Source organism: Cladosporium halotolerans, assembly GCF_011745625.1.
Source record: "Cladosporium halotolerans strain TM138-S3 chromosome Unknown Sca13, whole genome shotgun sequence".
In the NCBI taxonomy this organism is placed as follows: Eukaryota; Fungi; Ascomycota; class Dothideomycetes; order Cladosporiales; family Cladosporiaceae; genus Cladosporium; species Cladosporium halotolerans.
The window spans coordinates 462,921-487,831 of record NW_027191464.1 but is presented as its reverse complement, the minus strand read 5'-3'; the positions used below and the strand labels follow the sequence as shown (position 1 = coordinate 487,831).

The 24,911-nt window shown below is 56.2% G+C and overlaps 11 protein-coding genes across 11 annotated transcripts; 5 read left to right on the top strand and 6 right to left on the bottom strand.

Annotated features, from left to right (window-relative positions):
• Positions 1–694: 694 nt before the first annotated feature.
• On the top strand, positions 695–2,672 carry WHR41_04652 (uncharacterized protein; the record flags this gene model as incomplete). The annotated part of the gene is made up of 2 exons (XM_069373258.1): positions 695–1,014; positions 1,066–2,672. The coding sequence occupies 2 exons, from the start codon at positions 695–697 to the stop codon at positions 2,453–2,455; spliced, it is 1,710 nt and encodes a 569-aa protein (XP_069229757.1). The 3' UTR covers positions 2,456–2,672.
• A 43-nt stretch (positions 2,673–2,715) lies between these two features.
• Positions 2,716–4,938, bottom strand: WHR41_04651 (uncharacterized protein; the record flags this gene model as incomplete). Its single annotated transcript, XM_069373257.1, has 3 exons — positions 2,716–3,706; positions 3,763–4,747; positions 4,797–4,938. The coding sequence occupies 3 exons, from the start codon at positions 4,936–4,938 to the stop codon at positions 2,716–2,718; spliced, it is 2,118 nt and encodes a 705-aa protein (XP_069229754.1).
• A 989-nt stretch (positions 4,939–5,927) lies between these two features.
• Positions 5,928–7,301, bottom strand: WHR41_04650 (uncharacterized protein; the record flags this gene model as incomplete). The annotated part of the gene is made up of 1 exon (XM_069373256.1): positions 5,928–7,301. One exon carries the CDS (start codon positions 7,299–7,301, stop codon positions 5,928–5,930), a length of 1,374 nt encoding a protein of 457 aa, XP_069229758.1.
• An 844-nt stretch (positions 7,302–8,145) lies between these two features.
• On the bottom strand, positions 8,146–9,685 carry WHR41_04649 (uncharacterized protein). Its single transcript, XM_069373255.1, has 3 exons — positions 9,438–9,685; positions 9,091–9,369; positions 8,146–9,034 (listed from the first exon to the last, which is right to left on the bottom strand). The coding sequence occupies exons 1-3, from the start codon at positions 9,600–9,602 to the stop codon at positions 8,330–8,332; spliced, it is 1,149 nt and encodes a 382-aa protein (XP_069229890.1). The 5' UTR covers positions 9,603–9,685; the 3' UTR covers positions 8,146–8,329.
• A 371-nt stretch (positions 9,686–10,056) lies between these two features.
• Positions 10,057–10,671, bottom strand: WHR41_04648 (uncharacterized protein). The gene is made up of 3 exons (XM_069373254.1): positions 10,459–10,671; positions 10,312–10,396; positions 10,057–10,252 (listed from the first exon to the last, which is right to left on the bottom strand). Exons 1-3 carry the CDS (start codon positions 10,519–10,521, stop codon positions 10,218–10,220), a joined length of 183 nt encoding a protein of 60 aa, XP_069229889.1. The 5' UTR covers positions 10,522–10,671; the 3' UTR covers positions 10,057–10,217.
• A 241-nt stretch (positions 10,672–10,912) lies between these two features.
• On the top strand, positions 10,913–13,052 carry WHR41_04647 (uncharacterized protein). Its single transcript, XM_069373253.1, has 3 exons — positions 10,913–11,577; positions 11,626–12,202; positions 12,260–13,052. The coding sequence occupies exons 1-3, from the start codon at positions 11,549–11,551 to the stop codon at positions 12,794–12,796; spliced, it is 1,143 nt and encodes a 380-aa protein (XP_069229796.1). The 5' UTR covers positions 10,913–11,548; the 3' UTR covers positions 12,797–13,052.
• A 94-nt stretch (positions 13,053–13,146) lies between these two features.
• Positions 13,147–14,179, bottom strand: WHR41_04646 (mitochondrial 54S ribosomal protein bL17m). The gene is made up of 2 exons (XM_069373252.1): positions 13,909–14,179; positions 13,147–13,843 (listed from the first exon to the last, which is right to left on the bottom strand). Exons 1-2 carry the CDS (start codon positions 14,122–14,124, stop codon positions 13,460–13,462), a joined length of 600 nt encoding a protein of 199 aa, XP_069229795.1. The 5' UTR covers positions 14,125–14,179; the 3' UTR covers positions 13,147–13,459.
• Positions 14,180–14,509: 330 nt separating this feature from the next.
• On the top strand, positions 14,510–14,920 carry WHR41_04645 (uncharacterized protein; the record flags this gene model as incomplete). The annotated part of the gene is made up of 2 exons (XM_069373251.1): positions 14,510–14,530; positions 14,579–14,920. The coding sequence occupies 2 exons, from the start codon at positions 14,510–14,512 to the stop codon at positions 14,918–14,920; spliced, it is 363 nt and encodes a 120-aa protein (XP_069229888.1).
• A 329-nt stretch (positions 14,921–15,249) lies between these two features.
• Positions 15,250–18,338, bottom strand: WHR41_04644 (uncharacterized protein). The gene is made up of 2 exons (XM_069373250.1): positions 17,970–18,338; positions 15,250–17,914 (listed from the first exon to the last, which is right to left on the bottom strand). The coding sequence occupies exons 1-2, from the start codon at positions 18,021–18,023 to the stop codon at positions 15,464–15,466; spliced, it is 2,505 nt and encodes an 834-aa protein (XP_069229887.1). The 5' UTR covers positions 18,024–18,338; the 3' UTR covers positions 15,250–15,463.
• Positions 18,339–18,642: 304 nt separating this feature from the next.
• On the top strand, positions 18,643–18,855 carry WHR41_04643 (uncharacterized protein; the record flags this gene model as incomplete). Its single annotated transcript, XM_069373249.1, has 1 exon — positions 18,643–18,855. The coding sequence occupies one exon, from the start codon at positions 18,643–18,645 to the stop codon at positions 18,853–18,855; it is 213 nt and encodes a 70-aa protein (XP_069229886.1).
• Positions 18,856–21,711: 2,856 nt separating this feature from the next.
• Positions 21,712–24,679, top strand: WHR41_04642 (uncharacterized protein). Its single transcript, XM_069373248.1, has 3 exons — positions 21,712–21,944; positions 22,083–22,283; positions 22,336–24,679. Exons 1-3 carry the CDS (start codon positions 21,893–21,895, stop codon positions 24,498–24,500), a joined length of 2,418 nt encoding a protein of 805 aa, XP_069229885.1. The 5' UTR covers positions 21,712–21,892; the 3' UTR covers positions 24,501–24,679.
• Positions 24,680–24,911: the final 232 nt, after the last annotated feature.

Below are 24,911 nucleotides of genomic sequence, written 5' to 3'. Positions count from 1 at the left end.
AGCTGTAAGAGCGGACATAAACAACGATCTAAGGCTCAAAAATACTGCTCTAGCCTCTACGTGCCTACAAGCGATGAGAGCATGAAGTGAGTGCTTCCGGGACTTTGTCAGGCACATGGCAGCTACAGATCAATGACATTCTCTGCATTGCAACACTGCGAAATGATCACAAGCCTCCGCGACGTCACAAGAGATCGAGACAGTGTTCGAAAAAATCTTTGAGACGGATGACAACGACTATGAAGGGAAATCTACCTTCTAGAAAGGTCTCTGGCAATGTCATTGCAGTCAGAAAGATGCAGAAATGGCACGACACACTGGGTTTGCTCGAACGCCTACGGTGAATAATGCAGATGCAATCACAGGTTTTGTCGAGTGAAGTCCCGCGAATCTTGTCCACTGATGCCTGATGTGCCATCCTGGCGCGGTCGTGAAACCCCATCTAGCTCTTTGGCTTGCACATGGTTTCGCCAACCAAACCGTAATGGACAATAGATCGGCACCCGGTCTGCACCATTGAAACAACGAATTGCGCCACGCCTACCCCGCAGCATTCATTCCCTTCAGTTTAGATCCATGCAAGCTTATCGCTCGCTACCAGCTCGAAGACCGGTCAGTTACCGGCTGCGGCGCTTGTTCCTTCAGCCGCAAATAAGTTGCGTTTGGAGTGCTCGAGCAAAACTTTGGCTCCTTAATGCCCAATTCTCACCACTTCAATGCTTCTTTTGTGAATGAAACTGAGAGCGCTATTCCCCTACTGAGCCTGCCGCTCGAGACCGATTCAGCCAACGTGAGCGCTGACAGCGCGATAGAGAAAAGCGACGGCGCAGCCGTGACCGTGGGAAAGCTTCAATCGCACCCGAAACATTTAAAGAACCCCTACCGCGAGTCGGAGATCGCTTATGAAGATGAAGAAGTTGCTGCTAATCAAGGTCGGCTCAGACGCCTTTTCAGCTTCGTTCAGCTTCTCGCATTTGCACTTACGTTCATGTCAAGCTGGGAGGTCATTGCCATGTGAGTAGCAGTCGTTCGGAGCAGAAGGTGGTCGCTGACTCTTGATGACAGGAACATGGGTGCCTCGCTATACAACGGTGGCTCTCGAGCGCTCGTTTGGGGCTGTTTGCTGGTTGTCGTAGGGTCGCTGGCGCAGGCGCTTTCGATGGCAGAGCTCGGCTCCATCCTACCCATTGCTGGTGCCCAATACCACTGGACAGATATGCTGGCTCCGGAGAAATCAAGGAGAGTTATCACATGGTTTCAAGGCTGGGTGACATGGTTTGCGTGGGTCTCTGCTCTCGGCGGCAGCAGCTCCAGCCTGGCATTTAGCTTGCAAGGCATCATCGCAGAGAACATGCCAGGCTATGCCGACGCACAACAAACTTGGCACCTTGCGCCTATCATGATCGCGATTCTGGTTACTACAGGGCTCATCAACTCTTACGCCTTCCGCATCGTTCCCTGGCTCGAACTGGCTTCCGGTGTATGCCATGTACTTTTATTCTTCATCTTTGTCGGTGTCTTCGCAGGCTTAGGATCTGGCAACACCGCTGACGTCGTCTTCACGGACAGCACCTCTTACTCAGGTTGGGGCAAGTTCGTGGCTTTCAACATTGGTATGCTCGTGCCGGCATGGGGCTTTATCGGGTTCGACGGCGTGAATCACATGTCAGAGGAAGTTCGTCGAGCCCGACACGCCGTGCCTCGAGCAATGGTATACACCATTCTGATAAATGGCACGCTCGCCTTCATCATGGCCCTGGTCATCATGTTCCAGATGGGAGACGTCACTCCCTACCTGGAGTCTGGCTATCCCATCATCCCGATCTTCATGGCAATCGCCGGCACGCACGCCGCCAACGCTCTCGTCTTCGGCCTCCTGATAATCACCTACTGCGTGGTAGCCGCCTCCCTCGCCTCAGTCGGCCGCATCACCTGGGCCTGGGCTCGCGACGGAGCCTTGCCGAAATACTTTGCCAAAGTCGACCCTAAGCACAAAGTACCTGTACGCGCTTTGTGGCTTCCAATCCTGATCGTATCCCTCCTATCGCTTCTCAATATCGGCTCCACGGCTGCGACTGCATTCTCTGCTTTCACGTCATTGTCCTCGCTAGGCCTTTACTCTTCGTACATCATAGCAATATCATGTCTTCTCCACGCTCGCCTAACAGGTCTGCTCGGGGATACATCGACGGCCAGGGTACACTATGGCGAGTGGAGGCTTCCCAAATCATTTGCTGTGCCGATCAGCATATACGCACTGGTTTGGACGATCTACATCACGATTTACTTGCCCTTCCCGACGAGCTACGGGGTAGACGGAACGAACATGAACTATGCGCTGCCGATCTACGCGTTTTTGCTGCTTTGCGCTGGAGTTGGTTGGTTTGCGTGGGGACGCAAGAAGTGGCCCGGGTTGAACGCGAGTGCGATTGCTTTGGTAAGCAAAGAGAGCTGAGCGCGCGGCTGTATCAAAGAGGAGGGACAGACACTCTCCTTGTCATAGACTGCCGAGAAAGGAGATCCAGCAGTGACTCGGGAGGCCAACTTGCCTTGCTGCTCGAATATATTGCACGAGACTCATTGTGTTCAATTTCTGCCTACAGTCACTATCAACCCAAGAACTTCGGCACATGCCGCGCCGTGTGGATGCCACTCGATAGAGCCCCGCTCGTCGAGACTACAATGCCCTTTCGGGTCACATAAGATGCGATCCAATCATCCCTTCTTCCCAAAGACCTGATCCGGACCCTCAAGCGCAAGCAGCGCAAAATGCCCACCTACGACCGGCCTCGCCTTATACCCAATATGAAGCCCGGCTTCCTGACGAGCGCCCTTCCCGTCCGCGCCCGTATCGACCCAGAACTTGTCGCTGAACGGGACCCCGACCTTCCCATTCGTCATGAACGCGTGAACGTCATTGACAAACATATCCCTGACGCCTTCGTTGTCGACACCAGGCGCCATGGCCGCCGCAGCCGCGAAGATCATCCAATCCGTCTTGGCCCAGAGGTCTCTGTTGTCGAGCGGGACCCCGGCGTCGCGGCGGACGGATGGGTAGAAGTCGGTCTGCATTTTGTAAGCGGAGGTGGGGAAAGTGTTGAGTTTGAGGAGGACGTCGAGGTACAGGTTGAACTGCGTGCTCCAGGAGTCGTGCTCACCCTCGATCAGGGTGAAATGGCTGCGCTCGGGGTCGGTGCCGACTCGCTTGCTGTACAGCGTGTCGGCGAAGTGCTTGCCGGCGTCGATGTATTTGCGCTGGTTCGTCATGACGCCGAATGCGTTGAGACCAATGGCGGCTTTGATCGCGAGACCAGTCTGATTAGGCGCGAGACCCGCTCCATCGTCAGTGGAAAGCTGTTCAGCAGGATACAGGCCGTGGTTGAGCAGGTACTCTGCATATGTTGTAAGGAGGTCGAGGTACTTCGTTTTGTACTCGGTGTCACCGGTCGCCAGCTCGTACATATAGACGAGGGCGAGGAGATTACCGCATTCTTCGATCGGCATCTCCTCGGCCTTTCCATCATTGTGTCCAGTCGCGTTTGGGTAGTGCGAGCCCATGTCGTGGATCGTGTAGTCATGAGGCCAGCTGCCGGAGTTGAGGTATGACAAGACTGGTTGCAATGCGAGACGTATATAATCCGGAGCTAGGACGTAGAGTATTGGTGCCATAGGCATGATGACATCCATTGTGTTGGTGTTGCCGTTGCTGTCACCGAGTCAGTACTTATACCAGCAGATTCTGGAGAAGGAACAAACACAAACCTTGAGATCTCCTTGACAAACGCGAGAACTTCCTTGGTGTCCAAAGTTTCTGCTGGGATTGTGAGATCCATTGTGCCAAACGCTTGCCTCGTCGACAAAGCAAGGATGTTGCTATAGTTTGCACTGCCAACATCAGAAGCGGCAATGAAATCATCCAAGCCGCGAGACTCCTGGTCTGCCGAGTGAAAGTCGTCAAGTGCATGCATGCAGCCGCAATTGAAGTCTTTACACTCGCTGCGAAAGTAGCCATATCGGTCCTTTCCAAGATAATTGACCGCCTCGTCCCTGACATGGCCAATCACGAAGGTGACATTCTCAGTTCCCTCTAGAGATCCCAGGTCGTGACTGAAAGCAAGCACGCTACCCGCTTTGAAGGTTCCGAGATCACCAGGCGTGCCATTTCTCACGAAAGACTCGCGCACATTGTCGACGATACCGACGCCACGGCTAAGTTTAGAAGCGTTCTCTCTGGTACAATATACCGCACTGCCCCAGAGAGCCATGTCTCTGTCTTCGGAAAACTTCGCAGTTCCTTCAGGAGTTATCGAAAAAACTTGAGTTAAGCGGTCAACCGCTTCCCAACCATAAGTATTCTGAGCAGAGGTACCAAACTGTCCGATCCATGCGTTGTCGATATCTGAGTAAACCTGAATGCTCGGCGAACCAGATGCTGCGCTTGAAGTTGACACAGTGAGGTAGCTGTATGGCATGCTCTGCCGAACATAGTCATGCGGCGACACAGGAGAGAAAAAGTCCAACACAAAGTCGACATCCTTTGCAGTGAGCTTGAACGTCGTGTGGGTCGCGGTGAGATCGGCAGAAATGACGGTAGCAGGCTTGATTCGATCGCTTGGGCGCGGGACGCCGAAGAGGCTATATGCCTGGCCGTCAATGCGAGCGATGACGGACCAGGTGAGCTTCTGGTCATTCCAGAATTGTGCGACTGCGGATGGAAGATTCGCGGCTTGATTGCCAGGTAGCCAAGCTAGTAGAAGTCAGTACATGCTCCGACCTGTGTAAATGATGAGACTCACCAGAGAGGTAAGGGTTGCGGACCGCCAACGGGTATGATGGAGGTAAGACAGGTGTGAAGGTGGGCTTAGCAATGCTCGTATTGGAGAACAAAACGAGGACTGCAAAAGCAAGCACGAGCAGTTGAGAATTGAATGAAGCCATGGTGAGGGTCGTGTCAACGTCTGGATCGATAGCGTAGATTGTTCGTGGCTGGAGTAGGTTGTGAGAGTAATGAAGGATGTGTATGAGAACAACATTCAACTCACTCTCATTGACCAGAGTGGGAAGTCTTGTGACCTGCCTAGCAACAAGCTAGGTCCGCATAGCGACGGCACGTGAAAGCCTCCGCGCCATCGCTGACTTCATTCCGGAAGAGCATTGTAGCTTCATTTTCCGGCGGAAGTGAACCTTGGCAGTCTTTCTGCAAGATAGTTTGCCATGCTTCCATACAGACTGAAGGTCATCTGCCGGGCGGCTGACGGCTTCCCGTTGAATACTAAAAAGTCCTTGGCCATTGAGACAGGTACGTATGCAACGATGAAAGCGTCACCTGAGAAAACGTCAATTGGCCGAAGTGAGCGAGCTACGGCATTGTTCCGGTCGAGTGGTGGCATTGTAACAAACGTCGACACCACTGTAAGATGTATAAGCTCGAAAGTCGAGTCGGTTGGATTGCCGAGTCTAGCAATGTATGATCGGTTTGATGAGGCAAGCATCATTTCTGTAAGTGCCAGATGGCGAAAACCTTCGGCATCTTTTCGCGATTCTTACCTGGCATCGCAACGGGAGATGCACCTCCCTTGAATCCCGACATGCCGTGCACCTCCAAGTTTGCTGACGCGGCGAACTCTGGACGGCCACGTCGGCTTATTATGCAGCTTCTGCTCAAGCGATCAAATTTCTTCGGGTGGGCACAGGTATTCTTACCAAAAGGTCAAGTCGAGCCGTCAATTCCGAGAGGTAAGGTCGTCGTACTTCTGCAAACTTGAACATTCAAGGTCTTGGCAATTAGTGCGGCGATAGTGGTCTTTTTGGAAAATAGTAATTGCAAAATTACATATACACTTGAACAAAAAAACAAAAAAACCGTTACTCATGCCCAAAGCGCCCATTTAATCCGTTTGTATCTCACACGGCCACGTCGACCCCATCTAGCAGTAAGAAGCATTGGTAGCCTTAGTAATCACACCGTCCCTGATGAGATCAGTGTAGCTCCAGTACTCGCGCTGAGTACCCTCACCATTAACCGGGGCGTTGGCATAAGAGACAGCCGTCCAGAAAGCGCCGCCAGAGACATGCTCATGCCAAGCGAAGCGCTGAGTATCGAAGAGAGTCTTGCGGCCCTCAAGGGTGTTGTTGTACTTAGTCTGCAGGGACCACTCGCCGATGAAGACGGGGAACTTGGAGTTCTCGGCGATGTAGACGGCCTGACCGCAGACGGCAGGCGCGGTGTACTGGGAGTAGGCGCCGGCGGCGGCGAAGTAGTAGACGTGCGAGTCGAAGACGATGTTGGCATTAGCGTCGTAGAAAGGAGCCCAGTACGAGGCACCCATGAAATTGTCCTGGATCATCATGGGGATGCGGCGGTCGACCTTGGCGATCTTCTTGAGCACGCCGTTCATGTACGTGTTGATCCAGTTGGTGGCGTTGACGGTAAGGCCGGCGGCGGTGGCGAAGCCGGCGCGGTTGTCGGAGGCCTCGTTGATCGGGGCAATGGTGAAAGCGTTCATGTGGCCGGAAGACCTAATGAAGCTGAGGACACCGTCGACTGCCTGGAAAGAGTAGCCGAGGTTGGTGGTGTTGAAGAACCAATCCTTGTGGTTGATAGCCTCGCCAATGTCAAGGCTGTTGACACCACCAGGAAGAGAGTGCAGGCCAATGATGACGTGCATGTTGTACTTTTTGATGGCATAGTCGGTGATCGTCTTCAGGTGAGCCTGCTGGTTACCGCTGTAAAATTGAGACCCAGGAACCTTGATCCATGCGGCGTAGGTCGTCGGGATGCGAAGCGTGTTGATACCAACAGAAGCCAGCTGATCGATAGTGCTAGTGTTCAGGAAAGAGGAGTAGCGAGCCTCAAGGACAGGTCCGCACTGCGAGCCAAGGTTCTGGCAGAGAGTCCACTCGTCCGGAACATCGGGGCCGCCCACCGACTCAAACCAAAATGGGTCGTGACTCTTTTCCTTCGCAAGCCAGCCCCCAAGGTTGGCACCGTTGGCCTTGAAGGTCTTCCAGTCTACGTATTTGCCTCCGTTGACTCCACGCGGCCAGACGATGTCATGCACGAAGCGAGAAAGGCTGGGCACAACTTCTTTAATATCGAAGGGGCATTGAGCCTCGAAGTCGACGTGAGGGCCATGAGCGTTGCCATTGGTCTGGAGGGTGACGCCGAGGGACTTGAGGATGGAGTTCAGATCATTGTTGATCTTGCCCAGGATGCTGGAGAGAAGGCCGGGAGTAGGTGTCGGCGCAGCGGCAGCCGAACTGGCGAGCAGTGCTGCAGAAAGCGCGGTAGAGACACGCATTGTGAGAATGTTAAATGTAAAGACAAAGAGGTCTGAGCTGTATTGGCGTCAAGAGGAGGATGTGAATTTGCTGTGACAAAATGGTAGCAATCGTCTTGGGAGTTGTCGTGGTTTTATACACACGCATAGCGAGGCTACAGACGTTGACATCGTCCAAAACGGGCCACGCCTGTCGAGGTCAGCCATGATTTGCAAAAGTCCCACCTTCGTTCCGGAGAGCGAGGGCATCTCGACGTCTGCAGAGACATTATCGAAAGCTTCACGGGACGGAGCTTGCCATTCTTGATAGTGCTTGAAGATCTAGGCACACGGCTGTGATTGGACAGGATGCAAAGAATGGTGCCAAACGAGTCATGGCCCGGTAAAGCAAACTGACGTTCGTGGCCAAAAAAGGTTTTGGTTCCTGCGTCCATGGCAAATCCAGAATGCCGGCAGATGTTAAATGTGGATGCTCAGGGCCCGCGGCCGGAGAAGAGGCCGTGGAAGCGGCGATAGCCGCGCTCTCACGTGGCGCTTATGTAGGGCCTCGGCTGGTAGCCTCCGGCAGGCGGCTGCTCTGGGCGGCCCTCCGAGATACGGCATGCATGAACCGTCCAAGTTCTTCCAAGCTATCACTAAAAAAGCACGGCCTCGGTGATGGCGTTCGCACTAGCTCTTACACGTGCTCGCCACGTGCTGGCCTTTCATGACAAAACGCCTATGCAGTGAAATGTGGCATGGATGCCGGGAAGCATGCCCATGATTCTGGATCTTGACATGCCGATGATATCCCGCGCGATATTCTTCACAACACTACATGCTTACGGCAGGCCGAGATTTGCTAACAATTTCCTAAGATGTCATAGTTTGCCGTGAGGGGAGCCCGGTCACTCACGGCAGCCCAATCAGTCGTTTACCAAAGATCCATCGACGATTTGCGAAAGAAACGAATTTCCATGAATTGATGGGATTCGAATGGGAATGAGCGTGCTTCCAAATTTGTACAAACGAGTGAGCAAAGTTACATCCATAGCTTGCAGCATCATAGATCAAGCGACCTTACTCAGCGGCTGCTGCGCATGAGCCGGGACCTCCGCAGCAGCACCAACTTTCCTGCCGCCCTCGGCCCTCTTGACACGGCACCAAAGACCAACCTCCTTGTCCAAGATGAACTGCCAGATGACCTTGACCCAGCTGTGGTGGCAGGGCAGGTCGCAGTAGAACTCGTTGGCAATCTCGTTGAGCTTCCACAGCCGCGTCCACGGGATGGCGGGGAAGTCGTGGTGCTCGTTGTGCAGACCCACGTTGTACGTGAGCAGGTTGAGCGCGCCGTAGTATGAGAAAGTCTCGGGCGGCGGCGCCGACTCTGCTTCCTTGCTCTTCTTCTCGTCCGACTTCTGCTGGGAGCGCGAGTGCTGGGCGAAAACGTAGTGTTCGGCGATGAAGTGGCCAGCGACGGGGTGCAGGGAACCTGCGAGGAAAGAGCTCAGGATCAGGTAGCCGAGAGCTTTGCCGCCGACGTTGGTTACGAGCAGGTAGTCGAAGGCAATTTGCACAGCGACGTTGAAAGCGTGGATCTTGGTGAGCGGGAGGTTGTACACCATCATAGGACGGAGGGCGTAGAAGAGGATTTGAAAAGTCGCGAAGAAGGCTTTGCCAGCGACCGAGTCGAGGAACCATGCTTCGAGGGAAGTAGGCAGGTCGGTGTCGAGACCGTCCACGCCGAGAGATTTGTGGTGAGTCAGGTGGTAAGGCTGGGAGAGCAAGTCAGAGGCAAGATCAAGATGTGGAAGGCAGAATGCAAGCATACCCTGAATGAGGCAGAGTAAGGAATGCCAATAGGAAGGTTCGCGAAGACTGCGAGCAGTCTGTTCGCCAATGGCGACTTGAAAGCCAAGTTGTGAGAAATCTCATGAATAGCCAGGAACAGATTCTGGTTCGCAGTTGCACCAATCACGTATGCCGTGACAAACGTCTGCCATGACAAAAACGGCGTGTTGCGCAGTGCGTAAGCGCAGAATAATTGCAGACCGACGACTCCCAAGACAACAGGGAAGGTCAAGGGCTCTGGTCCGCAGAGCTTCAGAACCTGTGAAGCTGTGAGCCTCACATATTCACGACCGTCGACTTGTCTCTCTGTATTCAGTTGTTCTGTACCTCAGGGTGTGCCTTGATAATTGCTTGCCTCCTCGTAGCATGCGGCTCTTCCGTGTACGTCCAAAAGAAGTCGTCCTTGGAGGAGGCCTGCTCCTTTGCCGGTGGTGGTGTTGAAGCGGCAGCGCGCCGCTGCGTGGTGGTAGCGGTAGCGACTGACGAAGACATTGCAACCAACGTCTGTGAGAGGGTATCCAGGCGTACAACAGGTACAAGCTGTCGTGTCAATGTGAAGGCATGATGCCATGCGGGCGTTGAACGTTAAAACAGCCAGACCCAGACCCCGTGTTGGACCCTGCTCTTGGCCCCGCCGGCCGGCTCCTCCACAGTCGTCGCAAGTCAGCGAGTCTTTTCGAAGATGCCCGTCGAAACACTGGGGCTGTGCAGCTCAATATAATGGTGCTATGGCCAACAATACAGACAGGGTGGCGAACAAGCACTCACTCACTCATATCTCACCCACTAGTACACATAGCTACATGATCGATGAGTCGCGAGACTGTCAAACCTAGTGGTCCTCAACACAAAGCACGATGCCTACCACCAAGCCAAGCTGAAACACAGGCATTCGAGCAACTTCGATACGCCAGTGGCCCCTGGATGAGAAGGGTGGAATCTCTAATCGCTGAACGAGGCCGTAATATCATTTTTGGTATCTTTGTCGCTATTCAAAAGGGAAATCCTTCGTGCATGCTGAACTCCTACCCATGAGCCCCTGAAAACTCCAGCCTGTCGCTTATCTTGAGAGTACGCAGGCGCTGCTGAGTGATTTGAAGACTGCGCCTATTTCTTCCCAGCCTCAGCCTTCTTCGCCTCAGCTAGTACATGTTGTTAGCGTGTATATTCTTGAGAGCGCTTCGCAGCACATCCGGCTTACCTGCGGCCTGCTTCGCCTGCATGATGGCGGCGACCTTCTCCTTGTCGGCAGCCTGCTGGGAGCCGGACATGGTGGTCTTGTTTTTCTATTGGGGTGTCAGAAGATGCGTGGCATGGCGGGAAAGAGACAAGATATCGCGATACGCACCACACCGGCAGCCTTCTTCTGAGCAGCCTCGCGGGCCTTCTCACGCTGGTTGCCACGGGCCATCTTGGCTTGAAGGGTCTCAAAGTGTTATTTTGTTGACAGATTGCAGAAATGGACGGAAAAAATCACACGAAGCTGCGCGTGTGCAGTTGCTAAAATCTGTTGAGCGTGGATGTGATGGCCTGTCAGAAAGAGAGAAGGGACAGAGCAGCACCGCGCGATATTTTTCCCAGCAAGCAGGCGGAAGCTGAGATCCAGACTGCTCGGCTGGCCCGTGCGCGCCAGCTTTAGCCTCTGCTTGCACGTGCTTCGGGTATTCCGTTCACTTCCTTCGATCTTGCCGGTGACGGTACTAGCCTTCGTTACAACAACAGTGGTCATGAACGAGGCAGGTATCTCAGGTCCATACCAAACATTGGTGCCTGCAAAGCTCAGACAATCGACCCCATTTAGCTTTGCTCTCCACGGCGCCCAAAATGGCGTGCATGCGACTTGAAACACGGCGCTTGCTCGACTGCAGCACAACGCTCAGCCAGTCAATCGGTATGGCATGCCTCATACTCGACACGTCGGGCTCGCAGAGGATTTGCAAGCATCCACGACCAATAGAGATATCTTAGGTCGGATTTTGGAAGCAATTGCTCGAGAATGTCGACCGTGCTTAGATCCATCGCCACCGTAGCCGCCCAGAAATTCACATGCTGCGTTTCAGATTCCACGTCGAGCACGAGATCGATGAACCTTCGACAATAGCGTCGCGCGGGCGCGTGAACCCACGTGAATGGGTCGCATGACAATAGCAACAATCCCGCTGCGAAGTCAGCGCTTCTGAACTCACCTCACCCTCCTCCTTCAACGAACAGCATTTCCTTCCCTCGACCCATTCCCTATTGTTCAATTTCCCTATTGTCGGGTATCTCATCGCCTCCACGGCTTTGAACATCCTTCTTGCATTCTACCCTATTAATTCACTGCTTCAAATTTACACATTTGCTTCCACTTGTCGATCCGCCTCTTTGTTAACGCTCTCGTTGCTCAAAAAAGACTGCTGGCCAGTCACTTCAAACGCGAATACCCAGAAATCTTACACATGTTCCTGCGCCTTTACCCGACCGAAAAGTAAGAGATCCTTCGACGACGTAGAATGCAACATCCTAACGTTAAAAGGCTAATTTACCTGCCCATCGACGCAACCAACGTCAGCAGGATCACCAAAATCTTTGGCCCGAACGAAGGCAAACAGTCGACTCCGATCCCTAGCAAGATGACGCTCTCGTCCAAGTCTCTGGCAGGTCCAGGCTATGTCATACTCAACGGCATGCGCGTTATGAACATCATCGGATTCCTCGCCGTTATTGCCGCGAGCGTGGTCATGCTCGTTAAGACCTCTGTGTCTTCCAAGTTCTTCTTTTTCGACGCGGTCACACACGTCCTTACGGCTATCACGAGCAGTAAGTATACCTCAGACCGTGCCCGCAAGTCCAATATTAACACCACGACAGTGTTTCTGCTGGTGTCTGAACTCTCTCTTTTCCGTGGCTTCTTCGCCCGCAACTGGCCCCTTCTGAGCCCGGCGCATGGCTTCGTCACTCTAGCTCTTGCGATGATCGTTCTGGGAGTCAACATGCTCGGCAACCTTAACAAGGAAGCTACGAGTCAGCAATCTCTCGGTCTCGCCTTCTGGCGCATCGTCATCTCCTCCGGTATTCTCGTCTTCATCCTAGGCTGGTTGAACCTGGTCGCAGTAAGCTCACTACGCACCCCATCCACGCAAAACAAGACTCGCTAATATCACTTCCAGAGCTATGTCTTCCGCGACCGCAGCCGCGGCGTAACCGCCCGTCAAGTCCGCGCCCACGGCGCCGTCGCCGTCCACAAAACTCCCATGCCGCCGAGCGCACACAGCACTCCCTCCGCCCCCGAGCTCGCGCAGTCCTACATCAACAACCCCGTCACGCCGACCAAATCCAGCAGCAACCCCTTCCGCATCCTGACCTCCGAGCGCCGCGACTCCATCCTGCCATCCTACCACACCAGCTCGCCATCTTCGCCACCGTACCCTGTGCACCGCGACCCGGCTCCCATCTCTCCGACCAGCAAGTACTCTCGCGCAACCGACTGCACGAAGAAGAAGGTCTGGCCGTTCAGGAAGTCCCGTCAGAGCATTGGTCCGAAGCTCCCGGTCAACGTGAGCGGCGACAGTGGCAGGGAGATGGAGATCTCGTCTCCTCAGGGGATCAACCCGCAGTTCGCACACCTTGTTCAGCGCCCCGACAGCGCTCTCCACCCGAGCCGTACCGGCGAGAGCGAGGCATTCCGCTGGAAGGCGAACGTGTGAGAAATGAGATACAATGAAGGACTGGAGCCGTGATGTTCTTTTTTGGGTTTGCTTTTCTTGGTCAACAGCGTGGCGTTGGTGCTCATTTTCTTTCCCTACGCACACGATATCCCGACGATGGTCTCTCGCTGAATGCCTCTTTTCCGGGCTGATAACTTTTCGTATGTCATTACCTCACTCTTTGAAAACGCGTCACCCGGCTGTGTGGGATTCTCATTTTTTTAGACGTATGGAAACGAATCTCATTCTCACGATATCTTGCTATTCTCCCAGATGAGTCTCAATCGTCGGTATTTGATCGTCCGGAAGTTTGATCTCACAAACCCTGATGCTCACACCTGTGAAAAGGATGGAAGAAACCGCTCTTATGGTATTTTTACATTGTACATGATCTTAAGATACACTGGACGACATGCAAGCCCAGCAGACTCGCAATGTGCCGGATGGTCGGGCTCAGGCGCTGAATCACCCTCTGAGCCCGTACTCTTGAGGTGGCATGGTGGGCCGTCCTCGCATATTGAACTGGAGTTCTCTGATGTCCTCCCGACACACCCAGGCACGATGCCCGCTCCTCCGCCTTCTGCTGAAAACATGCCACAGCAGAGCAAATCCCCAAACTCCAAAACTTAATGCCTTGATTTTACATTCCCTCAACCAAACCCCTCACCTACTCCTCTCCTGCCTAGGGTAAACCTTCTTCTTCTCGACCTTGTCATCGCCAAAATCGCCCGCGGCCTCCATCTCCGCGAACTTCTCCACCATCTCCTCGAGGTCCTTGTCCGCCGTCTTGCGGAAGCGCGTGACCTTGTGGATGTTGGCGGCGGTCATGTCGTTGATCTTGCGGCCGGCGGCCTGCGCCTTGGCGATCGTGCGCGCCGTCATGGCGAAGCGCATGTCCTTGGGGCCGTCGACGAGCTCGAGGATGGCGGAGGGCGCCTGGTCTTCCTTGAGGGGCTCGATGCGCAGCACGCGCGTGTAGCCGCCGGGGCGGTCGGCGTAGCGTTCGCGGAGGGGGCCGAAGAGCTTGGGGAGGATTTCGTGGGGTCTCTGGGATATTGTGTTAGCGATTGGAAATGTTCTGGAGGATTGGAAAAAGGCAAAGAACCACGTACGAATAATCTGCCCATGGCAGAGCGTCTGCTAGCGTCGGTGTTCTTCTTGCCCAGGGTGATGAGCTTGTCGGCCACCCGCTGGGCCTCCTTCGCCTTGTGCCATGTTGTCGAGATGGATTCGTGCTCGATGAGCGATGTGACCAGGTTTCGCAGCAGCGCCTTGCGGTGCGCAGAGTTTCTGCTCAAGTGTCGGTATTTGATCGCGCCTCCCGCCATGGTTTATGCCTTGCGCCGCGGGTTTTCTCTCCTCTAGGTATCGTGCGTCCCGTCGCTTTCCCTGTGGGTAGATTCTCCTCGTTTGTATCTGTTGATTTGAGCTGGCGTACCCTGCAATAATCTCCAGCCCAGCAAAGCGAAACCGGACACAGCAGTGCGAACGAACGTGAAGTTCCCAATCTCGAACTCCAGAAACCCTCCAGCCAAAGTCCAACTCCGCGACCCGCAACCCGCGGCGATCCCAGCCCGTTTCGGAAGCCTTCCGCGCCCAATGCGCCAGCACCAGCACCGATGATCTCGCATCACCACTTGCGCATCGCAACCAACTCAAAACCCTCAAGGCGCAACAAACAACCCTCGCGCCGCCGAGCAGCAACTCGCAGCAATGGGCTTCACAACCGGCCTCGTACGTCCCCAGCGCCACGATCCCCGACACGAAACTAACAATCCCCAGCTCGGCGGCTTCACCCTAACAACGACCATCCTCTACCTCTCGCTCAACCTGCACGCGCGCAACCGCCTGCACCAGTCCGCCCTCCTGCACCAACAAGCGCAGCTGCTAACCGGCATCGTGGAGCCGGCGCCTCTCGCGCCCCAACCCATCGACCGGCACGTGCAGCAGGGCCTGCTCGAGACGGCGAAGGACCGGTGGAACGCGGAGCTGGAGCGCAACGTGCGGACGCTGCAGACGGCGGACTGGGGCGCGGCGAGGGAGCGGTTGGAAGATAAGGTCGCGGGGCTGTGGAGGCGGGCGTTCGAGAAGGGGCGGGAGGGGGTGGAGGAGGTGTCGAAGTGAGGGCGTTGGGGTTTCTGGGTGGGAGGGTTGGAGGGAAGGAGGGTGTTGAGGATGAGGGAGATTATACCAAGGCAGGGGGAGTAGTGTGCACGTTGGCTCGTGGTGGTTGGGGAGAATGTTATCATAGACAGAATGGACCTGACAGGATCAGGATCATGATTCGAGGTCAAACCCTCAACTTAATGAAATCGTTGAACATGCAAATAAACCACCTCTTAAGGAAGAATACACCGGCCCGACCGAGTTGAGCAATCCTCGTATGAAGTTTCTTCTGAAGATAAGAGCAAACGTCTGAATCCAGGCAGATGCCCAAGCGCGCGAGAGGTGCATTCGAGCAAACAGAGATCATTAATGGAATATTTTGTAATAACCATGCTATATAACCAGCGTACTATGATGCAACACAACCAATGCCCAAAGATGCAAACCACGATCTGAAAACCCCGAGTCACCAACAGCAGTCCCACCCTAACGCCTCCCATATGATTACCCATCGATAGCAGAAGGCCCAAAGCCGTTAACCGTGCGGCTACGATTCAGGAACTACATAGGTCCGTAGCCCGACAAGCCGGCGCCGGGCAGACGAGCAGCAGCCGCAGAGTTGAAAGCCGGCGTACGCTGGGCGGGGTTGAAGCGAGAAGCGTCGAAAGGCTCGGCGGAAGGCGGTGGCTTGGCGGGGAGAGAGGCCGGCGCGCCCCATTTTGCTATGCTGGAGTTTTGCGGCGACATCTGGTTTGCGGCCGAGGGCGAGTGTCGCGCTTGTTCCAGCAGAGGGCCTGACATCGGCTTGGGCGGCAGGGGGACGTTCGGGGAAGGTTGGCGGGGAAAGACGGGCTGAGGTAGTGGATGAGTGAGAGGCTGTGTTGGCATGCGCGGAGGTCCACCAGCGGCGTGCATGGCGTGGTGCGGAGAGCCAAAGGAGGAGCCCTGTGAATGCGAAGACATCTGTCTTTCCAAAGGATACTGCATTCCTTGAGGGCCGCCATTGTTTGCGCCTGCTGTCTGCCTCTGAGGCGTGAAGGGACGGAATGAAGGGTTGGTAGCTGGTCCCGGCACGAAGGCTTGGCTCTGCGGGTTGAAGTGTGGGCTCTTCCAGCTACCAGGTAGAGGATGTTCCAGCGCGTTCGGCGCCCTGCCCATATTCTGGCTTGGCAATTGCCCAAATGGATAATTCTGCTGTTGATGCGGCTGATGTTGCTGCATTTGCGGCGTATAACCCGATATTGGGTTTCTGTCAGGGAAGCCTTGAGTAGAGCCGAAACCTGTCGTGGGTTGCTGACTTGCTCCAAATCCATGCTGCTGCCATGGATTCGGCGATGCGTAAGACTGTTGCATGTAGCCCTGTGCGTAGGGGCTGTGCGTAGTCTGCTGCTGTTCCATCGCCTGCGGAGTCTGAAAGGACATGGCCTGGTTGAAATTTTTGTTCAGATCATAGGGCTGCGAGCTCTGGTACCATGACTGGTTACCGTCTCCCCCTGGATACGCCGAAGCGCCCCACTGTTGACCTGCATTCTGTGCGCCATATTGAGGCATACCGCCGAGCTCTGGGTTGGTGTAAGGACTAGGAGTGAATTGGGACGCATTAGCGCCTTGCGGGTTCTGATAGGCGACGGGTTGACTTGTGTAGCCACCGTTTGACGAATATGTCGGAGCGAAGAACGAGCTGTACGCCGATCTAGCTTCGAATCCATCATCGCTGTTGTCGCGCTGCTTCTTCTTCGACCTTTTGCCAGCGGCGGAGCTTGACCTGGACTCATCTTTCTCCTTCACAATCTCGGACTCGGTGGGCTTTGCTGAGCCCATGATCCTGAGACGAGCAGCCTCATAGCGTGCCTCTCGCTCTTCTCGTGAGACCGGCTTCTTTTTGTCGTCACCACTTTCCTCATCCGAATTGGTTTTGGAGTTCATGTTGGAACCATTTGCGATTGCAGGTCCAGGGTCAATGCCACGGCGCAGAAGCTTAATTTGAGGGCCTGCTGGCGGCGGTGTGCTAGCAGCAGTCGATGGTGTGACTACGCCAGTCAACGGTTGCGGGATGCGGCAGTGAGGAGTCCTGTATAAGCGAACGGCCGAATTCGAGTCATCCACGGAATGTCCAAGCATATAGTAGTCCGCCATCTTGTGCGCCAACATCCTGTAAAATGAGTTGCACTGAGGCAGATTGAGAGAAGACTCTTTGGCGTCTTTCACAAAGTCAATGACATCTTGCTCCAATTTCAAGACCCAGATGCGATCACGAGGGTTTTCCAAGGCCTCGAGCAGCTTCGTGTCAGGGACAGCTGCACCAGAATCCGCTGTCACTGTAGCCTGACGATTCGGGCGCGGCACGCTGCCTATTCCTGAGCCTTCAGGTGGCACATATAGTACGCCTTGACGTGCGCTTCCCTCAGCACCTGCTCCGGTCTGGGGTCGCCTTGCAGGCTCCATGGCGTGAATCTCGTGCAATTGATCACGGAATGCACGCACGCCATCTTCGGATCCGAGACGCGAAGTTGGAGCGCCAGTGCCTGGCGGGTAGCCAAGATCATCGTCCTCGGCGGATGCTTGAACGCTTGCACTGTCGTCCGGACGCAGAGACTCTTTCTCGTCTAGTGCGAAAGTGGTTCCAGATGCAACGCTCTTCTCGTCCGAACTGGATGGCTTTCCATCTCCATCGCAAGACGAGACTAGTGTTCCAGTCTCATCCACGTTGTTTGGGGACAGCAAGCCTTCTGGGCCGTTCTCTTCCTTAGCAGTGGAAGTTCCATCTACGGCTTCGATATGAACCTCTGGCCCTGCAGAGGAGGTTCCGCCCGGCTCTTGCAGATTCGTCCCCTCAATACGCGAAAGCTGTGCTTGTTGCGCATTACCGGTTGGCTCATGCGAAGATTTGGTGTTCAGGTCATTATTAGGGCCGTTAGGCAAGGGTGAAATGGCAGAAGAGTGCTGAGCACTGTGGGAAGTGGATTTCGAATTTTGCTGCGCACTCGGAGGCTGTATTCCAGCGGCAGCGATCTGGGACATGTCAGAATTACGACCTTCACTCGGTCCTCGAAATAAGACAACGCACTCTCGCAAAAGACGGCCTGGCCGCTTTGGGAACCGTTTCCGCAGATGATGCCATGATGCCGAGTGCGGTGTAGGGTGCAAGTGAGGCGTCTAGCTCCAGTCCTAGTAAGAGTGACGGAACCGAGAGCCGCAGCTTCCTGGGTTGGGCGCGATTGCAATGCTGCCCTGTTCTTCGGTGAAGGAGTGTATATCTGTCAGGGAAAACCGAAAAGACCTCAGGAAACCGGCGGCTCAAGGAAAATCGTCAACTCCAGAGCCAAAAGTTCGTTCATGGCGTAGAAGGCACATTTGAGGGTGTCGGCGATGTCCAATGAATCGACGGGGGTGTACGGTGTGCGGCAGCGTGCCTATGTGTGGGATAGGCCACAGCTGTCGCCTCGCTCGAGCGACTGTGGGTGATGCGGTCCAGTAGTCGCGGTGGGTATTGCGTCCACTGCTACGACTTGAGGGCGGTGATGTCGTTTGAGGTTCAAAAGTTGCGCGAAGAACCACGGCCTCCGGCTCGTGGGCGGGAAGCGGGAGGCAGGCCCGTGCCGTGCGCTAGTTGCCGTCCCCGCTATTCATTCACTCTTCCAAAGCTTGATGAAGGTTGACCAGGACATACCTTGAAAACATCTTTGAGGAATATCAAGTTGAGGTTTTGGAAGCGAAACACAAATTACTCCTCAACAGACATGAATCGATATCGCGCCGGAGGCCCCTCAAAAGCCTCAGCATCGACACTTTGTCAGAAATGCCTCAAGCGCGGTCACTTTAGCTACGAGTGCACAGCATCACAGCAAGACAGGCCCTACATTTCCCGTCCATCACGAACACAGCAACTCTTGAACCCAAAACTAGCACCAAAAATCACTAACACCGCTCCCAAAGATGAGACGCCCAAGTAAGCATCATGCCCTTACTGAAACGCACATGCGAGTCTTGATCATTGACCGCAACCACAGGACATCCGCCGCCGACATCATAAAATCAAGCGTCGCCTCTCGCAGCCGCCAGCGATCACCATCCGTATCCTCGCACTCAAGATCAGACTCCGTCTCTTCGATCTCAACAAACCGATCGCCTTCGCGCTCACCGCCACCGCGCCATCCAACCCGCAGCAAAGCAGACAGCCGCAAACCCCGACGATCGCGCTCACGCTCTAGAGACCGACACCAGTCTGCCACGAAACACGGCAGCAGGAGACGCGACGACGACTACGACGACCGAATCTCCAGGGCCCACGCCCGACGATCCCCCAGTCCGCACGGCAAACTCTCGCGCCGTTCGCGCTCGCCAGAAAGCCCGCGAAGGCGCGAGCCGCGGCGGTCGCGGTCGAGGAGTCCCCACCGGCGGTCGAACGGTGTCGAGCAGCTAGCCGCAGCGAGGCAGGAGCCCAGTCGCGCGCCCGAACCGCCGCGAGAGCGGAGTCTGAGCCCTTTCAGCAAGCGGCAGGCGATGACGATGGCGCAGAACGGCAACGGCGGGAGGTGAAGAGGCGTTTGTGTGATGGTTTTGCAGGTCGCTTGTAGCTTGTCGCGAGCCATGAGTCGATGAGGCCGGGCCGTACGGCGATGTAGATATGTATTGAGCAGCTACTGCGCCATTGTTACGGCGATCGATGAGACGCGGTGAACCTCGAGAATCTCATGGATGAACGAGGCAACAAAACGGAAGTTCGACAGAGAGCGGCCGAATGCATGAGAGCAATAATGTGCACTCCGATCAATTCTTCCACAGCATACGAGGAGCGGCAGATCGGGCTTTGATATCCCACGTCAAAGCGCTCAGATCGGGTCTAACCTCACAAGCCAGTCGTCACGCTGCATGCTCTATAAACCAGCGTCCCACTCGCAACGCAACGCCACGGAGCTCGGCAAAACAGGGCAGCAGTAGCATCGTGATGCCTAGACATTTGCGTAATGTAAGCGATAAGCGGCGTCTGTCAGACTCGAAGTTGCAGCGCGCGCAGATCTCGAGTACAGTGATACCTACCTACACACACGTCGGCCAGCCCTCCCGCCGCCGCGACTAAGCAGCCACGAGCCACAGCAGAGCGCTGCAGTGCTTGCAGGCTGCAGGTGAGGTACCTACAGCTGTCGAACGCTGTTGCGCAATCCGTCCCTGTCTGCGTGTAGCACATATAGCATATCATTCGACTTTGTAGATCTCGCCTGCCAAGGCAAGACTTTTCGACCACCGCGAGCGAAAGAAGCGCACGCGACCTCCTGCCGCGATAGGCAATCGCCCGGCGCCTCGGAAAAACGCACCTCATCGGCAATCGGGCGTGGCCCTATGTATGTATCGCCGGCCTGTACAACAATCGTCGGACGGGCCATGTGGGCGGGCGCTGCGGGGGGCACGAGCGGTGTCGAGTCGTGTCGGCCCTCTTCACATGCAAGCGCAAGAGCCGGCGGCGAAAGCAGCACTCATGCCGTTCTCCGCCAGAGCCCAGGGCCCATCAGGTAGTTGAGGCCCTATGGCGAGCAGAGCCGGGAACCGATGAAAGGGTCGGCAGCTGGGATGTGCCGTTCGCGTGCGCGCAGAAAGAAAACTGTCCAGCAAGGCGAAGGCGGCGGTGCTGCAGGGCGCCGGTGGAGGTGCAGATTGAGGGCGGCGTCGAGGGTTGTGAGCCTCTCGAAGCGAGCACGTGGGCGCGCTACTGCTGCGGGCAGAGGTGGGAAGTGGGCAGCAGTGGGCGGCGACGCTGTGTGGGAGCGCAGAGCGCAGAGCGCAGGGTTCTAGAACGGGAGCGTGAGCGCTTCCCCGTCGCGCGCGCCGGCCGAAACGTGCGCGTGGGTGGAGCAAGGCAATGCGAGGGGGAGCTCAACTCAATTGAGCGGACAATTGCTCGGCGCCGACGGGCAGGTGTTGCTATTGGGAGCCTGTCACACTTGTCGGCCTCTACCGTAGCTTTGTGCAAAAGTCAGAATCCTGCGAGGGGACGAGAGTTTGATGAGATTCGCGCCCGACGCTGGGGGACCAGCGGTGCTTGGCCCAGGCAGGCGGCTACTGCTGTCGTGAAGTTCGCAGACAAGCGATCTGCATGCATCGACTGAGCATGCCGCTGGTTAGCGCATTGCTGCGAATCCCATCCGCGAACCTCGCCAGAATGCGAGTCGCGATCCCTCCACAGTCCACACGCACCCTGGCCAGGTGTAGTCCAGGGACCGCCGCTAGCCTGTGGAGGCATGGAGGCACCGCGTAGTGGGTATCCTACACGATATGGCCATCGCGGCCGTGGGAGGCGAGGATGGCACGTCTCGTGCACTGGAGGCCGAATGCGATGCGATCCGAGTCACGCCTGGCCTGTGCAAACAGCGCCTGCGATCGAGCTTCGATGTTGTATTCTGTTTAGCCGGCGAGACATCGCGCGGTGATCTGACAAGCGTCGATTGGCTCGGCCAGCGCACGACTGTCGCACCCGCAGCAATCCGGGCTTCACAGCAGCGCGAGCGCTCGAGCGGCGGCGATTCTCAGATCGCGATGCGCCACTGTGTCTGCCCCGAGCCAGAGGAGAGCGTGAGACAGCAGCGCTCTCAGGCTGCCAGTGTCGTGTGCTCGAGTACCGCAACCAGCCTAGGCCAACGTCCGCGCCCCGGCTGCACGGCCCAATGGCGACCTGACGTAGCGGCGCCATGCTGGTCGCCCCGAGTCAAAGGTGCGATACGGTACCTGCCCTTAGCCCGCTATCAGCACACAGCCCAGCCATTGAGTCGCGAGTCTATCCCACGCTGCCGGCGGTCATCTTCCCTCGCCTTTCCAGTGACATTCCCAAACCCACATAGCTGCACCTCACCCTGCCTCTTCCGCTCATGTTCGCCGCTGCTTGCCTTCCTCTGCCCTACTTAACGTAGCCGCTGCCCGCTACCGGTCTCGAGCGCCTCTCGTCGCCGCACGCACTCGGCTGTCGCCCCCCAGCGCCGGCTCCATCATCCTGACGCCATGAAGTACGGACAAACGCTCCGACAGCGGTCCATACCGGCCTGGAGCGCATGTGAGTCTCACACCTGCATTTCGCATCCTCCAGCCACGCACCCGCCTGCGCGGTGATGCAATCATTGGCTGTGCTACATACCAGCGGCGGCCGATCACGCCCTGCAATGATCCACGACCCACTAATCCTGGCACGCAGACAACATTGACTACGACGACATCAAAAACTTTATCAAAGAGCGCACCACACCGGGCAAAGGCAAGACGGTCGCCGTGCCCGGTCGCAGCGACGAGCAGGCTCAGGCCTTTGAGAATGACCTCTACCTCATCTTCGAGGAGCAGCATCTGCGCATTGACTTGTTTGTAAAGAGCAAGGCGCGAGAGATCCAGCACAGATTAGGTGAGGGAAGCAGCCCTCGCATCTTATCCAACCAATTGCTAACTTTACACAGAGGATGCTAGGAAACGCTTGCGACATCTTGCGAAGCGCAAGCCGACCGCCGACCAGCGAATCCCGATCAGCAGACTAGAGCGATATGGCAAACTGGAGAACGACGTGCTCAAGGCAGGCGAGGAGATCAAGTCATTGTCACGATTCGTCGGCGCGCAGCGCACAGCATTCCGCAAGCTGCTGAAGAAATATAAGAAATGGACCGGGTCGACACATTTGGAGGAGCGCGTGCGCCGGGAGGTGTTGGACGATCCCAAGAGCTTTACTCAGTACGACCTCGGCCCTATGCTGGACGACTACTCTTCAACCTTGCACGACATTCGCGCGCTCTATGAGACTAGGTTACAGCAAGCTACCACCAACAAGTCCAACGCGCAGCCCGTTGCATCCATTGCGCGGTCAGCTTCGATTGCCAAACTTCAGACGAGCATAGCCAGTGGCTCACGAACAGACTTCGACACCACCTTCGCCACGGCTCCATTGGAGAGCCGCGGCACGCTCGCTAGCTACTTTGTTCATCCTGAAAATGTTGTCGAGCTCCAGGTGCTTCTATTGCAACATGTCAGGTTTCTTTCAAGGAGTGCATCGACTCCGACAGAGATCTCTTCTCCTCCAACCCCACGAACATTGAGATCCAGAGATTCGCCAGAGCAGCCAAGCAACCACTTCCTGACTGCCGCGGACAACCCTGATCACTTCATTCAAGAGCAGAGTGCGGTTACGGTGGATGAGCGCGAGCACGGTGCGGGATCAGCGCTTCAGCAGACGAAGCTTTGTGCGCGGTGGAATGTTGGAGAAGATGCAACCGCTGTCGCCCGGACAGGGCCTTCGAAACTCAGCACCTACCGATTAAAGCAAAAGCACGTCGGTGCGTTTTTCGATAAGAGCGCACCCTTTCTGCCCCGGAGAGAATCGGCGCAGGGCACGGCAACCGAATTGAGCGATGTTCGTGATGTCCTCACTAGCAACGAGGACGTAGCGCCACTGTTTTCCATGTCATCCAACCGATCGCGATTCGTTGGTCTTAGCAATTCGGACAACGGCATTTTGCTAGCATCGCTTGACAACGCGGTATCATTCGAAGCGGCAAACAAACCTGAAAGCAAGACTGGCTTCCCATTCGCGCTGCTCCAAGTGCGACACGAAGGCACAGCTGACTCGAGCTTGCTTACCACACTGGACGGCAGTCACTTGGTCGAGCGCGTCCGCGGCTTCTCCATGGAGTATCACGCTGTGTGGCACCTCTTCAAACCAAGCACTGTCGCTGCTCCTTTCTGGGTCACCACCCTGACCAAAGACATCCGCAAACTTCCACCAGCAACCCTTAAACGCACAACCAGCCGCGGCACTCCCGATGCCGCCGTATCACCAGTAGCCATGACCACGGGATCCAACGGCTCTTCCGTCCTGGGCACCACCGACGGCGCGACGACCGCAGTCGAAACCTCCCGACACCCCAGCATGGGCTACGGCGACAGCGAAAGCACCGCGCCTCCCCTGCGCGCCTTCCGCAAGAAACGCCGCCGCGAGTACCCCGAAGCCGCCCCCGCCCAACAGCAAGCCCGGTATTGGAGCGAATACGACCACCCGGAAGACGGCTCCGACGCCGGCGGCGACGCCTACGTGATCTACATCGACCCGAACGAGAAGTCCTCCTTCGAGCTCTTCTTCGAGAAGCTCGGCCGGCTCTTCTCGCGCAAGCCCCGGGACCCCGAACCCGAAGGCCTCCCTCCCACGCCCCCCACGCCGCGCGACGACGAGTCCTCCTCCGAAGACGAAGAATCGCAGCTCACCGCGCGCCGGCCCAAATCCTACGGCGCCATCCCTTCCCTCAGCGCGACGCCGCGCCCGCGCAGCCTGGCCCACAGCCAGCGCGAACTCCAGCACTTGCAGCTCCCGCAGTTCGCGGCCGTCTCGCTCGTCGCGTCGCTCGTGATCCTCGTGGTCGCGTACCTGCTCGCCGCGACGGGCCGGCACAAGCTGGCGACAACGGTGGACGCGGGGGTGGTGTTCGCGATCGTCAGCTCGTTGATCTTCGCGGTCGTAGGCCTCGCGGCGCTCTGGCGGGAGAGGGGTGTCGGGGCGGTGGCTTGGGGGGTTGCGGGTGTTACGTTGCTCGTCGATGCGGTGGGGAGTGGAGGGCTGTTGGCGTGGATTTTGGCTTGAAGAGGGGAGGATCTATGTTGGCGGACGGGTTGAGAGGGCATTGTCATTTTTTTGGGGACATCGTTATGATTTGAATCTGTTTAGCGAGGCGCTTGGGAGTGGGAGAGGGGATTATCTGTCTTTTTGCGACGGGGTTGCAGTCATGTATGTACCATCTGTACTAATACCTGTCGTTATGACCCGGTTGTCCCGTCTTCAGTATGGCCAAATTCAAAAGGTACGCAAAATCACTACTGTTAATAATAACGCGGCCGCGAAAAATGCGATGTGCTCAAGCTCTAGGAAGCCAAATGCCTCGCCCGCCGCCTCGCAGTCGCCTGCAAGCCAGCCAGCCCCTCCGCAAAACGCGTGACGTCCATCCCCGCCCGCGCCCGACGCGTCCTCCCAGAAGCGCCCCAAATCCCACCCGCG

Bases quoted from the DNA above. Each gene is read 5' to 3' on its own strand.
- WHR41_04649 (XM_069373255.1), bottom strand. From the start codon at position 9,602: ATGTCTTCGTCAGTCGCTACCGCTACCACCACGCAGCGGCGCGCTGCC. The intron at 9,370-9,437 runs GTACAGAACAAC...ACAGCTTCACAG, and splicing joins TTATCAAGGCACACCCTGAG to GTTCTGAAGCTCTGCGGACC. The intron at 9,035-9,090 runs GTATGCTTGCAT...TTGCTCTCCCAG, and splicing joins CTTACTCTGCCTCATTCAGG to CCTTACCACCTGACTCACCA.
- WHR41_04648 (XM_069373254.1), bottom strand. From the start codon at position 10,521: ATGGCCCGTGGCAACCAGCGTGAGAAGGCCCGCGAGGCTGCTCAGAAG. The intron at 10,397-10,458 runs GTGCGTATCGCG...ACACCCCAATAG, and splicing joins AGAAGAAGGCTGCCGGTGTG to AAAAACAAGACCACCATGTC. The intron at 10,253-10,311 runs GTAAGCCGGATG...AACATGTACTAG, and splicing joins GCAGGCGAAGCAGGCCGCAG to CTGAGGCGAAGAAGGCTGAG.
- WHR41_04647 (XM_069373253.1), top strand. From the start codon at position 11,549: ATGTTCCTGCGCCTTTACCCGACCGAAAA. The intron at 11,578-11,625 runs GTAAGAGATCCT...TAACGTTAAAAG, and splicing joins CGCCTTTACCCGACCGAAAA to GCTAATTTACCTGCCCATCG. The intron at 12,203-12,259 runs GTAAGCTCACTA...TATCACTTCCAG, and splicing joins GCTGGTTGAACCTGGTCGCA to AGCTATGTCTTCCGCGACCG.
- WHR41_04646 (XM_069373252.1), bottom strand. From the start codon at position 14,124: ATGGCGGGAGGCGCGATCAAATACCGACACTTGAGCAGAAACTCTGCG. The intron at 13,844-13,908 runs GTACGTGGTTCT...ACAATATCCCAG, and splicing joins CTGCCATGGGCAGATTATTC to AGACCCCACGAAATCCTCCC.
- WHR41_04644 (XM_069373250.1), bottom strand. From the start codon at position 18,023: ATGGCATCATCTGCGGAAACGGTTCCCAAAGCGGCCAGGCCGTCTTTT. The intron at 17,915-17,969 runs GTGCGTTGTCTT...GACATGTCCCAG, and splicing joins CCAGGCCGTCTTTTGCGAGA to ATCGCTGCCGCTGGAATACA.
- WHR41_04642 (XM_069373248.1), top strand. From the start codon at position 21,893: ATGAAGTACGGACAAACGCTCCGACAGCGGTCCATACCGGCCTGGAGC. The intron at 21,945-22,082 runs GTGAGTCTCACA...CCTGGCACGCAG, and splicing joins CATACCGGCCTGGAGCGCAT to ACAACATTGACTACGACGAC. The intron at 22,284-22,335 runs GTGAGGGAAGCA...AACTTTACACAG, and splicing joins AGAGATCCAGCACAGATTAG to AGGATGCTAGGAAACGCTTG.